Genomic DNA, 15,036 nt, shown 5'->3' with positions numbered 1-15,036 from the left:
AAGTCATAAACAGGATATTGAATCCGACAGTACTTTGCAAAAAGGCACGTATCGTGGTCGGGTCTGGAACCAATTAATGCCGATAAACAAGGGACTGTACATGCAACAAAATATAAACGCAACACTTACTTTTTGTTCCCATCTTAAACGAGCTGACATGTTTTCTACGTACACAAAAGGCTGATTTCTCTCAAAATGTTGTCACGAGTCTGTCTAAATCTGTGTCTCTGGCGGACATTTCTGCAGCCAGCATGCCTATGGCGCGCTCCCTCAACACACATCTGTGGCATTGTGCTGTGTGATAGGAGTGCCTTGATTGTCGCCAGCAACATCTTGATACGCCACACCTGTGAGGTGGATGGATTATCTGCTCACTAAGATACACTCCTGATCAAAATCTTAAGACCAGTTGAAAAATTGCTACAATTTGCATTTTGCACATTTGGATCCTAATGAGGTTTTAAGTAGAGCTACAATATGTGAAAGCAAGAAGGGGGAGTAAGACAAAAAACATTCGGAACTTGTAATTAAAAAAAAAAAAAAAAAACTGAAATAGGTTGTTTATTGCCTGATGAAAAGTTTAAGACCACAGGCTATAAAAGTCAAAATCTGCTCAAAATATTCATTTTCTGTCAGGCATTCACATTGTCATGCCCGCCTGATGGCGAAAGCTAAGAAGCTTTCTCTATTTGAATATGGTCGGATCCTGAGCATTATGGAACAAAAAAGTCAAGTGGTAGACCCACAAAAAAAAAATCACACCTGGGCTGAGCAGACACAGGGCAGTCTTCGACCCAAATTAAGGCCCTTACTGGTGCCGACTGCAGCGCAATAACCATCAGACTGCATCTGCAGGAAAAGGGTTCAAAAAACAAAAAAAACAAAGACCTCGTCTCCTTCAATGCCACAAAACTGCCTGTTTAGACTTTGCCAGGGAGCATCAAACATGGGACATTGAAAGGTGGAACAAAGTTTTATTCTCTGATGAGGAAAAATGTAACCTTGACGGTCCAGATGGCTTCCAACGTTACTGGCATGACAAGGAGATCCCACCTGAGATGTTTTCTACCCGGCACAGTGGAGGGGGGTCCATCATGATGCGGGGTGCTTTTTCATTCAGTGGAACACTGGAGCTTCAGGTGGTGCAGGGTCGTCAAACGGCGGATGCTTACATGCAGATGTTGCAGCGGGCATCCCTCATGACTGAGGGCCCTCGTCTGTGTGGTAACAGCTGGATTTTTCAACAGGACAACGCTGCAGTTCACAATGCTCGCTTGACCAAGGACTTCTTCAGGGAGAATAACATCACTCTTTTGGACCATCCTGCATGTTCCCCTCATTTAAATCCCATAGAGAACATTTGGGGATGGATGGCAAGGGAAGTTTATAAAAATGGCCATCAGTTCCAGACAGTTGATGCCCTTCGTGAAGCCATCTTCACTTGGAGCAATGTTCCCACTAGCCTCCTGGAAACTGGAAACACTCGCATCAAGCATGCCCAAATGAATTTTTGAAGTGATTAACAAGAACGGTGGAGCTACTCATTACTGAGTCCTACTGGGAACATTTTTTTTTTTTTTGGTTTGGAGACTTTTTTGTTATTTTTTCAGCAATGGTCTTAAACTTTTGATCAAATGATAAACAGCATATTTCAGTTTAATTGTTGTTTTCAGTAAATGACTTTTTCAAAGTGCTTTTTGTCTCACTCCCCCTTCTTGCTTTTGCATATTGTAGCTCTACTTAAAACCTCATTAAGATCCAAATGTGCAAAATGCAAATTCTAGCAATTTTTCAACTGGTCTTAAGATTTTGATCAGGACTGTATTATTTTATTTGTGAACAATATTTGAGAGAGACAGGCCCTTTTGTGTACTTAGAAACTTTAGGCTCTGACTTCAGCTCATGAGAAATCGAAGCAAAAACAAAAGTGTTTACATCTTTGTTGAGTATAAGAAGCGCCCGTTCAAATTTCGATTTATTTTCTCATTCTCCGTTCCATTTTTTTAGCAGTATGAGTGATTTCAAAAGTTTTGCCAGCAAACGAGCCGGAAAGAGAAAGTGAGGCTTGCGTCGGGGCTGCAGTCAGCATCCTTGATCGCCTCTCCTAACACGTCAGAGAACTTCAATTCATCAAGAGAGTGAGAGAAAAATCAGCATGTTTTTTTTTTGCAAGCAACAACAAATGCATACAGCTGAATGCTCTGACACATACAGTGCATTCATATACACAGCACCACGTTATGAACACACACACACACACACACACACATATATATATATATATATATGGACACACACAATTTTCTGCCTCCTCACACTTCAGTGATCACAGTCACATTGACTGCTGGCCTGCACACAAACACATGTATGCGCACACACTGAGTCAGACTCACACTGAGCCTCTCACACACACACACACACACACTCTGTGTCACATACACTGCAGCAGAGTGGTCTCTCTCTCTCTCCCTCCTCTCTTTCTCTCTCCGCGAGCTCTCACCCCGCCTTCTCGTGAGCAGAAAACACTTGGTAATCCACTGTACGGGACTGGCTGCCGCTTCTCTTGAAGCTCCATCTTTCAGCCGACTCCTTATAAGTCATTACAGCATTTCTTTTGTTTTTCTCCTTTCTTTGCTCACTCCTTGCGCTCATTCTCGCCACTGCTCAGACCAGGGTTGTGTGTTGTTGGGGTTGAGGGGTTGTGTTGTGTTCAGCTTGAGGAAGGAACATGCAGCATCCCGGAGGAACATGTGTGGCGTTACCCAACGTGGATGCCTGCCCTCAGTTATCCTGCGCTGCTCTCACCTTTATGTATTTACAGCAGGTGAGTGTGTCATTTTGTGGTAGAAGACTTTACACTTTGTATGCATGCTGCTCTCTGCTGCTGTTGGACACGAGAAGTGGAATTGAACAGAGTCACTGTGCACATGTGTTTCATTGAGCAAAATGACACAACTAGTGTATTTACGTGTAACATGAATAGCATCGTAATGCACTTTGAGAAGCATTCCTTAGGTTACCCTGAACTGTTTAAAGGCAAAAGTAGAGTCGCCACCTCCTCTAATTTGGAGATGTAGCACGGTAGAATGATAATTCCTGGAAAGGTTTTCAGCATTGTCAGCCTTCTCTGTATTCTGGTGTGTTAGCAAGAGCGAAACACTTATACTTCCATCCATGTACTCAGCGTGTGGCATACATTTTATGTTGCGGTAATGAATTATTTGTAAAATAAGGCAATTTGAACCTGCTCAGTTCTGGATGTTATCATGAGACGACGAGTTGAAGAAAGGGTGGAATTATTTCCAGCGCTCTGTGCTACTGATATTATGCCTATTGTTATTTTATTTTGTGTGCTGTAGCTCCACAAATATTCCAGACAATAAAAAAGTATTTTAGTTGGTGGCTGAACGACTGATTTGATTAGCGTTTAATTGAATTAATCCATTCATATTGGAGTTGGAGATCCGCGACATTGGTAAATATGCATGCTTGGATGTACATTGCATATACATTGCATATGCAGCTTTAAGAACATGTGATATGTGTTGATTGTGTTCTCGCTCTGTTAGTTTGAATGAAAAGACCAGGTGCAGACAGGTGATTTTATTTGGACCTTTAACAACCAAGTTCGGACCAACTATATTTTCCAAAAGCTTTTAAAAAAATGTATCTTTTTGCAATTGTTATTTCTATTAATTTTATCATACATGGTGATTATTTATTTACAGTAGCTGTTATTTATGTCCTGTACTTGTAATATAAATAACTGTAGTTATTCATTGGCCCGAGAGAAAACACTGCTTTGCTTTGTATTGCTCCATTATTTTCGTAATCAATCAAACGAGCAAACAATGTTCCTAAATATTGTGAGCAAAATGAGAGCTCATTCACATGCAGCAGCGTCTAATGCAGATGAAGATGTGGAATGAAAACATGGTCATAATTGGGAGAGTTGGTTGTTTGAAGAAGCAGGCTACAAGTGTTCCGAGAAGGCCTCATCATGACAAAGGCCACAAATCAAGATAGATGGCTGGATCGATACACTTCAGATAGACGTCGTCTTCAGTTATACACGGCAATGCACGGTAAAAAAAAGAATTTTGTTAAATCAGCACTGCTAAAAACAGATGAATAAATAAGGAGCAATGAGGGAAAAGTGACAAATGCAAATGTAAGAACAATAACGTGTATGAACACAGATGCAATGTAAAACTATTGTAGTCGCATTAAAACAAATTACACGAGTGAAGTGAGTGCACAAAGTGAATTTTGTTGGTGAGTGAAAGAGGTGTGTGAGGGGGAAGTCGGAACGCCTGGTGGTTCTGCACTGGATGCTGCAGAAGCTCTTGCCAGATACCAGCAGGCTGAACAGTCCATGGTGTGGGTGTGTTGGATCCCTGGTGATCATCAGTGGTCTGGCCACATAGCGTTTGTCTGCAATATCCTTAAGGGGGTGGGAAGAGAAGTCCCAATTATTTTCTCTGCGGTCCTCACCACTCTCTGGAGAGCTTTCCAGTCCGTGGCTTTGCAACCAGCAGACCAAAGGAGATGCAGCAAGATGGATGGAAGCGGCGATCTATGCGGGTTAGATTTTAGCTTAGCCACTTTCTGTCCTCCAGGAGCAGCTTGACTTAATAGGAGACTCTGCTGTGTGGAACACTGCTTGGTCTCTCCGAAATAGCAGTCCGAGGCAGTGGAGACTGTCTCGGGTAGTCATACTCATAGTGCCTGATGTAGAATATTTACATGGAGAGATGGTTGACACTGTGTTTGCTGACAATTTCTCACCGGGATGGCCGGTCTAGGTGACTGAGTTCTTGCGGAAATGTTACTAGTGTCAGGAGCTAACATAGCTGGAGCTGAACAGGGGGCCTCCATCTTTGGAAAGACCTCTCAGATGAGGAGAACAAAATCATCTGCATTAATGAGTACCAGTAGATGGTGCTGTACTAAATGGACAATCGTCAGGCTTTGTTTTGGCCAATTAATCACTTGTCCTATTCCAGGGGTCGGCGACCTTTACATCAGAAGTTGCATTTTGCCCCAGCGTATACTCAAGAAAAACTTTTTACCAGTTACAACAACCGAATACAACAAACTTAAGTGCAGTTTACGAAGCCTTTTTGAGTCCTTCCAATATGAATTTGTGTAAGATTTAAATAAAACGTAGCCCACTTTAATATTATAATAAAACATATTGGTTGCAGATTGGCAGTTCAATTCCAAATCATACATATGTACATTATGTACAATAAATATATATTCTTTTAAAGTGCTCATGACACCGAAACACTTTAGTTTTGTTATTTCCGTCGTGAAAAATAACATTGAAAGGGACATTTCAAGTGTTAGATGTGTACTCGAATATTGAAATAGTTACCATTTAAAAAATGTTTTGCCAGTTTTTTTATATTATGCCCACTCATTGTGTTGAAGGCTTTTGCTGGAACACAACAAGGAGTCGGAGTAAGCTTGTTCACATTTCAAAAAGACACCATTTGCCTCGCGGACAAATGCTACCGCTCCGCAGATGGAAATTAGGAGTAAAAGTAAAAGTGTTGTTGTGAATATGTCACTTTCTTGGATTTGCTGCGAGTTCATGGCAGCATGTGTTTGAGTCTGGTTCCCGGAACGTAGTCTGGCAGTGATGTCACAACCAAGATGGCGTCGGTTCAGAAAAAAAGGGGAAGGGATTGTCTCATTTGTGACTGATATTAATGGGTTTTTTAATGTATTCATGGTTAGCTTACCGCGGGGATGGCATGCTCAAGAAACCGCCTGCAGGTAAAGGCAAGGCATATTTTAATTGATGAATATTTAATTGAAAATGTTTGACTTTGAACTCCCAGACGTAAAATAAACCAAAGGAAATAATAGATAATAATTACATGAATAAATAAACTTATTTTTGTTGACCAAAAGGAGCCAAAACAAGGAGCTGCGGGTTGCCTACCCCTGTCCTATTCATTCCAAAAGACTTAAAACAGGTTATACATGTGCTACTGTCTAACGTAAAAAGACGCCAAACACACTGGACCAGGATTATTACCTCCACCAAGCGCAGCGCGGAGGTTATGTTTCTGCTGGCGTTTATCTGTTTGTTTGTTTGTGTTCAAAATAACTTGAAAAGTTTGGAATGGATTTGGATGGAATTTTCAGGCATTGTTGGAAATGGGATACGGAACAAGTGATTGCATTTTGCGGGTGACCCGGATCACCGTTTGGATCCAGGATTCTGTAACATTATGAGACAGGACCATTTTTGGCATTTGTGCATAGAACTCAGAGCACTTGGAAAAAATACAGGACAAGTTTACAAAAGGTTCTACAAAATATCAAAGACTGATCCGAAAAATGTAGGATTATTATTTTGGTGTGAATCACAATACGGGGGAACCATGGTGCTTGGCGGAGGTCTGCGGTATCTGAGTGCTTCCAATGTCTTGTGAAGAGGTATGTCATGGGTGTCCCTAAAGTCTGGATGAAAAATACATATATTAAACCATTGAATATAATAAATAATATTTAACATTTTTCATTTTATATATAGTATCAATCATATTTTAAACAAAATTTAAAAAAAAACAGCGATTGGCTGGCGACCAGTCCAGAGTGTACCCCGCCTGTCGCCTGAAGTCAGCTGGGATAGGCTCCAGCATAGGAAAAGCGGCATAGAAAATGGGTGGAAGGATGGAAAATTAAAAAAAACTAATTTTCTTCTTTGTAATTTAATTGATCAATTGTCATACATTTTCCTTATATTGTTGTATATAATCTAATTATTTATTGCACAATTTCATTTGAACAAATATTTAATTTGAATTATAATTACGTTTAACGGATTATTTAATGTATTATTAATGAATGAATTGTTACATTTAGATAATATATAACATAACGGTTACATAAAAAAGCTGATAGAGTATGGCAATTAAACATGCCTAATGAATAAGACTGCCATCCAACATTGTCACACCGTGGCCGAGTGGTTAGCATGTTGGCCACACAGTCAGGAGGTCAGGAAGACCTGGGTTCGAATCTCCGTTGGGCATCTGTGTGGAGTTTGCATGTTCTCCCCGTTTCTCCATGTTACGTTAAGTGGATAAATTGTGAGTGTGAATGGTGCCCTGCGATTGCCTGGCGGGGTGTACCGGCTGGGATGGGCTCCAGCAACCCTAATAAGGATAAGCGGAAAATGGAAAATGGATGATCAGCAAAAAAACCCTTAAAAAATGAGGCAAACAGGTTTAATGAGAGATGAGGCGCTCGATTCAAGAAAAGACAGTCAAGTGATGTCCTTGCAGAAACACATAAGTCACACATAAGCCCTTACGGTACTGCGGTTAGCAGCAACAACACTGGAAGACCACTAGAATCAATTGAGGCGGAAGATCTGAAGATCAGCAACAAACTGCACACATATACAGGATATTGGACTATTTTTCATATTGTTCTGTCCACTCTGACATACATGCAAGGAGAGATGTCACTCATGGGGGAAAAGAGGCAACTTAAAAGTGAGGAAGCTGACTAGCATCTCTACAGCAAGTTGCAGTTGACTTACTTATTTTATTCATACAAAACAATCACCCTCTGGTCCCGAGGACCTTATAGGACCTACAGCCCACCTCAAACGGCAAACTCATCAACGAGAATGGCAAAATGACAAGGAATCAGTGGAGGAAGGAAGCGGAATATGAGCTGCAAAATACTACATTGTTATACAAGAAACCGGAGGAGGACGAGAGTTTCTTGACATGGTCACGGAAAGTGTGGAAAATGTGGAAGCGGAGCAATCCGGTGTATTCCTGCCGCAGCCGCCGTGCTTTTGAACGCCGCTAATTGGCAAGCGGTTGCAGGTCTCATTGCTCCGCCCTGCAGCGGAAGTAAAGTAAATCTGCATCGGAAACCAAAGGAACCAGTAGGGGCAAACAATACAAAACAAAAGTGGGATGTGACAAAATGTACCCAAACACGTAACGATGCAAACTGTGAATAGCAAACCTTTCAAAACAACCGTGATCATGGAGGATACAATAGTGTCATGAATAAAACATTTGCCTGTACCTTATCTTGGATATGACTTGTGTAGCCAGAATTTAAAGAGCTAGAGTTCATGCAATGTGTTTCCTGACCCAGTTTCCCACCGCAGTGGCATTGTGGGACTTTGCTGGTGCTGGTGAAAGCAGAAAAAGAAAAAGAAAATCAGGAGAGTAAGTAACAAGAATTGAAAGTGTGACCGAGCAGAGGCTCGAAGTAGAGGACTGGCGTAGCAGTGCCTTGCAATAACAAAAAGCTACACGGAAAGGAGAGAAAATGGCTTTTGCAATCTGACAATTTGTCACGAAGCAACTTTCTGCTATTAGTCCCGTTCCATTATCCAGCGTTTTATCACATGCTGCAGGCAGAGTGTGCATGTGTGAGAGTGGGAGCATTTGTTTTCACATCGGAACGCTAAGTATTTCATTTTGTGCTAATGTGTTGGCATGCTATGTCAAGGTGTTACAGGGTGATGTTTGCGTGTTATTCACAGCATGCTTATAGCACATCTGTGCCATATCTATACAGATAGTAGTATGACCTTGTAAGGCATTTTATCTGGTGATTTGGTTTCACATATGTTTTATATTAATGGGACAAATATACATTTTGTTCCAACTACCCGTCCATCCATCCATTTTCTACGCCGCTTATCCTCATTAGGCTCACGAGGAAACAAAATATTGTTTCATTTTTATTTCTAATTCCATGGAATATTTCTTTTATTGGTGTATATGACACATTTATTCATCTTCTGTAATGTATTTATTATTCGGCTATAATTTAAGTCAGCAGACAAGGTGAACGGCTTTTGATTCATGGAACCATTTCTAGCAAGTTGATTCATTCTGCACACGTCAATGACATCAATGTACAATATGTGCATGCGTGCGTGCGTGCGTGCCTGTGTGTGTGTGTGTGTGTGTGTGTGTGTGTGTGTGTGCATCTACTGGAATATACTGAATTAATTTAACCAATTTTTTTTATTTTTTTTGGCATGGTGGGAGCATAACAGTTCATTTTTACACACGTGTTGGCCACCACAGAGCCCAGACCTGAACCCCATTGAGAACGTTTGGGATGTGCTGGAGGAGACTTTGCCCAGAGGTCCAATAAATCCAACAAAAGGCATCAACATCAGATATTTGTGAAAAAGTAACGCAGCTCTGGCAGAAATAAATGTGACATCACAGAAGTCATCGCTTGCCGTAATCACAGCTCAAGGCGATCCAACGAAATATTAAGCGTGTGTGACTTTTTTTTTCCAGGCAGTGTAAAATATAACACGAGCACCCCCCCCCCCCAGAAACATTTACTGACTGATACAGAGTTACATTAAATATATATTTAATTGCGTCTGCTCGTTTCTTGACCTTAAAAACCCCCTGTGACTAAACGGGGTTTGTTCAAAATTGCATTTGCTGGCGCTACATTCAAAATCATTATTAATTATTAATAATACTATCGAAGGTCCCTTCAGTCATGTATATCACCAGAATGGAATGGCGGTGGAACGTTAAATATAAAGAGTGGAGCCGTATCTTTTGGGAAACAGGAAGATGAAGTTGCCTGACATCAAATAGGTTGTTACATCTGGCTGATTTCCGGTGATTTCCGAGCGGAATTAGCAATACATTTTTGTTTATATGGATGACTGCATGTTATATTTGAAATTGTGTATGTCCGGCAAATATTTGCATACACAACAGGTCCAGATGATGGCGATACCGTTTGCCTTCGCAATGCTCCCTTTCCGTTGGAAAGAAACATTGAGCTAAAAACGACTTGAGTGGATTGCTATCTGGTTGGGACTGTTGAGCTGAGAGAGGGTGGGTGTGATTAGATTTAGACATAAAGGTAATAGAAGGAGTAGTAGCACAAGGTTTGATATAAACCGTGGCTCGCTTCGGTCGCCTCACAGTCAGGAGATCAAGGGTTCAAATCTCCGTCGTGTACTCCTGCTTCTTCCCCCATTCCAAAAACCTATGTTAGGCTAATTGTAGGATTGTAGAAGGTGTGAATGGGTGTTTGTCGCTACATGTAATTGATCGCTGCGGTGCGCCACTACAATATAAAAGCCGCCACACCTTAAAAATGAGTTGTTGTTTTTTAATTAAGTAATATATTGCATGAATGGATACATATGCTATGTAGATACATATATGGCTTATTATTTACCCACATAATGACCACAGTTAGTTCGAAGTTGATTTAAAATATCCTAAAAATGTTTCACTGGGCTTTGTTTTGATAAGCATGCATCAAAATCGCCTGTCTGCCTTGCTGGCACCGGACATATGTGACCAGATACGACCACGTCTTGTGTTGACTTTCATTTTGTTTCTTATTAATGGGAGAATGAACAATAGCCTGTAAAATAATGTAGTCAACTGATGACAGTGTGTCACATGCTAAGCCTGTGACCGCTCGTTTCAATCTCATTCCACTTTCTGGCATTTTTGTTTACATGCCCATGGCTGGCGGCATCTAGCTAGCTCGTTTTTGTCGGGCAAGCTACGAGCTACGTTCATCATCACAACTTACTTTTCTAAAGTGTCACTTAACAATGTTGCTCTCTTGTTATCATTTATAATACTTATGGCTTGTCTTAAAAACACTCGCTGTGTGTCGAAGTTGTGCAAGTTGTGTAAGAACGCAAATAGACTTGGTAGATGCATTAGTTCCATGACGTCTGACGGTGAAGATAAGCACTGTTATTCGCATTACAGAGGTGCCTCCAGATCAGGGGTCGGGAACCTTTTTGGCTAAGCGAGCCATGAAAGCCACATATTTTAAAATGTATTTCCGTGAGAGCCGTATAATATTTTTTTTAACACCGAATACAACTAAATACAAGCGTCCTTGTGGTGTATTAGAGCAATCTGGTGATGCTCTGTTGTATGTGTCTGTTATTGTATTTACTTGCTACCAGTAGAGGGTGTCCTATACTCATGTGAGAGTTGAAGACGTTTGCGGCTCCACCGAGTCTCAGTATGTGTTTATGTGCCTGTACGAGCATATTAGGAACCCACAGTAGACAATAGCAGGCTAAATATAGAGCCACAACAGTCCTTATTGGCTAAGGGAGAACCCGCCCATTGTGTTCTGTTCTCATTGATGCGACTTCTGGTGCTGCATGGTTTTGCTGATGGCTTTGTAGTCTGGTTGATACGTGGTGAGGTTAAGCTTCGTGTCCTTCACTTGTGTTTCCTCCACTGGATTTGCCACTATGATCATGAAGAGTAATTGCTGACAGAGGCATGTCTTTTATTCCTTTGATTATCTTGTCTTTATCCGAAAAGTCGTCAAATAATGAATGTTTTGGCACATTCGCCACCTGTGAATGGCTTTCCATTCCTCGCTATCGCTAAAGAACCAGCAAAGCTGGCCGAAGACCAGTCAGCTCGTCGGCACCATGCACGGAGTTGCTGCTGACTAGCTTGCACTGTGGACAGTAGCTCTTCTTCCGGCTGGATATTTAGATGCAAATGTAGCATGGCATGTGTCGAAGTGCTGCCTTATATTTGACCGTTTCTTCGATTAAATTTTGCCTCTGCATATTCGACACCCCTCCGAACCTTCTCTCTCCACGAAGGCGACTTCCTCTGTCCATTTGTGCTGAAATGTACGGTACTCCTCATCTTTCTTTCTTTTCGCCATCCTCTTTGTCAAAAGTGTTTGCGCTACAGAATTAGCTAGCTCGCTAGCTGACTGACTAAAGGCGGGACGTTTGCTTCTTGACCTCTCAATGACCCGGTAGGCTACCGCATAATCCAGTTATCCACATTGTGGTAGAGAATGGATAGATGGATGGATTAAATGCATTATAATGTTTTCTATTTTAACACTGTGATTTCTGTAGCGTTTTACTTTAAAATGTCAGTGGAAAAAAAAAATATAGCATTCAGAAATGTTTGAGAGCCAGATGCCGACATCAAGAGATATATAAATGTGTGTGTGTGTGTGTGTGTGTGTATAATGATATAGTTTAAAATGTTTAAAACTCAATTCATACTGACTGCTTTTACAGTTTGTATTTCATCTTTTTATTATTGCATTTTATATGTCCTATGTGTAGTGTGAGTGACTTTGGGGTTAATTTAGGCATAATTTAGGTCTAAGTTCCAATTTACACAAAAACTTCAACTCGTTCGTGACCCGAGAACCACCTGTACACTGATACTCATCACCAACATAATAACAATATTAATTACAATAACATAATTACCCTGCGATTGGCTGGTGACCAGTCCCCGCCTGTCGCTCGAAGTCAGCTGGGATAGGCTCCAGCATGCCCCCGTGACCCTAATGAGGAGAAGCGCCATAGAAAATGGATGGATGGATGGATGGATGGATAACATCATTACTGCTCCGCTTTCCTCCCACGTTCCAAAAAAATGCATGTTCGGTTAATTGGCGACTCTAAATGGTCCATAAGTGTGAATGGGAAGGGTTTTTGGTCTATACTGTATGTGCCCTCCCATTGGTTGGTGACCAGTCTAGGGTGTACCCTGCCTCTCGCCCAAAGTCAGCTGGGATAGGCTCCAGCATACCAACGCGATCCCAGGAGGGTAAGTGGCATAGAAGATGGATGGATGGACTTTGTCTTTGTGTGATGGCCCGGCTAGGTTTTGGACCCTGACGCAGATACGAGAGTCAAACAACGACTCCAAGTGTCCAAAAGACTTCGGTTTACAGTCGGAACGTAGTGACTCGGCAGTCCAGCAAAGTGCCTGCATTGTAAAAAGTAGCCACCAAAAGCTGTGATATATCATAATAATGAGGGAAAAACAACCGACCATCCAAAAACAATAAACAAGACATAGCGTGGAAGCTAGTAGTGGCATGGAATACAGAGCTCAGGTCAACACGGCGAAAGGAATATTCCGGGGTCTTCCATGACGTATGAAGTGTTGGGGAAATGACTCATTATTATTAGTTACTAGTTACTTTCCCAAAAAGCAATTGAATGACTAACAGAATTACTCATTCATAAATGGAATTCATTTTTATATCACGTCAAACCTTCAAATATGTAAAAGAATTCTTTGTAGTGTGAGATGCTTCATGAGATCAGGCTTGAAGACTGAAGTTATGACTCGCAATTCCCTACCAAACGTCTTGCTGACTAGCTATGTAGCTTCCTGTGTCGTACAAGTCAACAAAGGCGACTGAAGGCGACATCCAGACTGCATAATAATGCGCATTGTGTTATACTGTCATTAATGCCAGCGGCGTTGTGAAGGTTTGAAGTAGTAATTCATTTGATTCCCCATTTGTGGAAAGCAGCGACGGTGTTCGTAAAGCCCCCAGTCACGAGATCAAGTTTCTTGCAAAGAGAGCAGAGGACAGGAAACGCCAGCCAGAATACAGGAACTAATCAGTTTAAGATCCATTATTTTTCATGTTTTTTGCACCGTTGCACAATCTTGTATTTTTAACACCCAACCGTTTGTGCATATTGCAGTAACGTCACCTAGTACGTAGAGTAAAGTAACGTACATCCTCGTACTAGACGTCAAAGCAGATACAACGTGTGTTCTGTATCGGATTGGATTGTGGCTCCCACTAGTCTTTGTCATTTAGTGAAACACACATCGTGGCATGTTTATACAGATAAATGTGTTCTGGTAAATGAAGGTTCATTTAGAATCACTGAAGAGTAAACAGACACGACGAGTTAAAAAAATATGCCTGAAGGGACGGGTCTTAGCTGCCTTTTAGGGGTCTGCAGACTCCAGATACCTCCAACTTTTTTTTATAAGAGCCTATTCCAAAGATTAGGTGCTGCCAACTGGAAAGCACAATCTCTTAAAACATGTCCGAGAGACACTTACAAAATTATGGTTTGTCGACCTAAGAGCGCAGCTTGTGCTGGGGGAGCGCAGGGGGGTTCTATAACAATATGTGCAGCCCAGGCAGCCCGCTCATCAGTTCTGTCGGGCGCCTATATATTGACTGAATTCTCCAGCAAAACATGCGCTAAAAGAAAAAGAAGAAAAAGAAGCAGGGATGTGTGACACGCAGTATGAAATCCTATGTTACTCTTTAATATTTGATTTCAAATGCCTGTCCTTCAAGTGGAATTAGATATCTAATTCCATACATCATATCCAATATTACTCACTGACACATATTCACATTCACCTTTAATTGCACTTGCTCATTTTTCTCTTCCCCCCCACCACACACACACACGCGCGCACACACAGGCGGTGTGTGTCTGTCACATAGGCAGTCATACACAGGCGACTGGTGTGTTCATGTAACGACACGCTAGCGCTACACGGTTGAATGGAGTGTAAGATGGAAAGAGAGAGAGCAGGGGAATAGGACGAGTGAGGAGGGGAACGGAAGAAAAGGGATTAGAAGAGAGAGAATAAAGAAGTAGGCCAAAGGCAACTAACTTTATTCTTCTTTGTTCGAAAATATTGTACATATCCACACACTGGTTAAAAAGGCAGGTAGACTTAAACGCTGCCGCTTTAGCACTCGGAATATGATTTTATGAACAGTAATTATCTTTATTATTGAAGGAGAGGAAAAATATTAACCTCATACCATCAACCATCATTATTATTATTATCATTATTATCACAATACTATGCATTCCTTTATTAACTATAACACTTAACGGTGAATGTTGGGATTTTTTAATCACAAAATAATACAGTAGAGCCCCACTTTTCATGGGGGTTACCGTCCAGGACCACCAGCGAATGTCAAAAAACGAGAGTAATTGATACCGTACGCCCATAAAAATGTCTATTTTCGACAGACGGCAATGCCCCCTCGTAAATGATTGATGACTGTCAAAGCTAGTGCTTCCGTAGCCAAACAAACGCTCACGTATCACAGCTAGGGTGCATTCAAGGACAGAGCGCAAAACAAAGTGCAAAATCTCAACACTTGAGGAAAAAAATATTATCAGAGAAGAATAAAAGACCGGGGCTGTCAAAATAGCTATTTTCATTTTGAGCTAATTCAAATGATAAA

The 15,036-nt window shown here is 41.3% G+C and overlaps 1 protein-coding gene across 9 annotated transcripts in view; it reads left to right on the top strand.

Moving 5' to 3' along the window:
* Positions 1 to 15,036, top strand: part of rbfox1 (RNA binding fox-1 homolog 1) — a 264,175-nt gene that overhangs the window by 102,505 nt on the left and 146,634 nt on the right. For 5 of the 9 annotated variants that reach the window (XR_008566765.1, XR_008566764.1, XM_054759805.1 and 2 more), the window contains exon 1: positions 2,509 to 2,824. The exons of 2 other annotated variants lie outside the window; for them this stretch is intronic. Coding sequence is in view for 5 of the 7 variants with exons in the window: in XM_054759805.1 (XP_054615780.1) it covers positions 2,729 to 2,824 (96 nt within the window). In the remaining 2 variants the exon portion in view is untranslated. Of the gene's footprint in view, positions 1 to 2,508; positions 2,825 to 15,036 lie in introns of those variants that run through there. 2 more of the 9 variants (XM_054759803.1, XM_054759811.1) reach the window with 1 other exon arrangement.

The sequence above is a fragment of the Dunckerocampus dactyliophorus genome, chromosome 18, assembly GCF_027744805.1.
Source record: "Dunckerocampus dactyliophorus isolate RoL2022-P2 chromosome 18, RoL_Ddac_1.1, whole genome shotgun sequence".
NCBI classification, from domain to species: domain Eukaryota; kingdom Metazoa; phylum Chordata; class Actinopteri; order Syngnathiformes; family Syngnathidae; genus Dunckerocampus; species Dunckerocampus dactyliophorus.
Note: the sequence above shows the minus strand (reverse complement) of the source record. Positions and strands in the feature narration are given on the sequence as shown.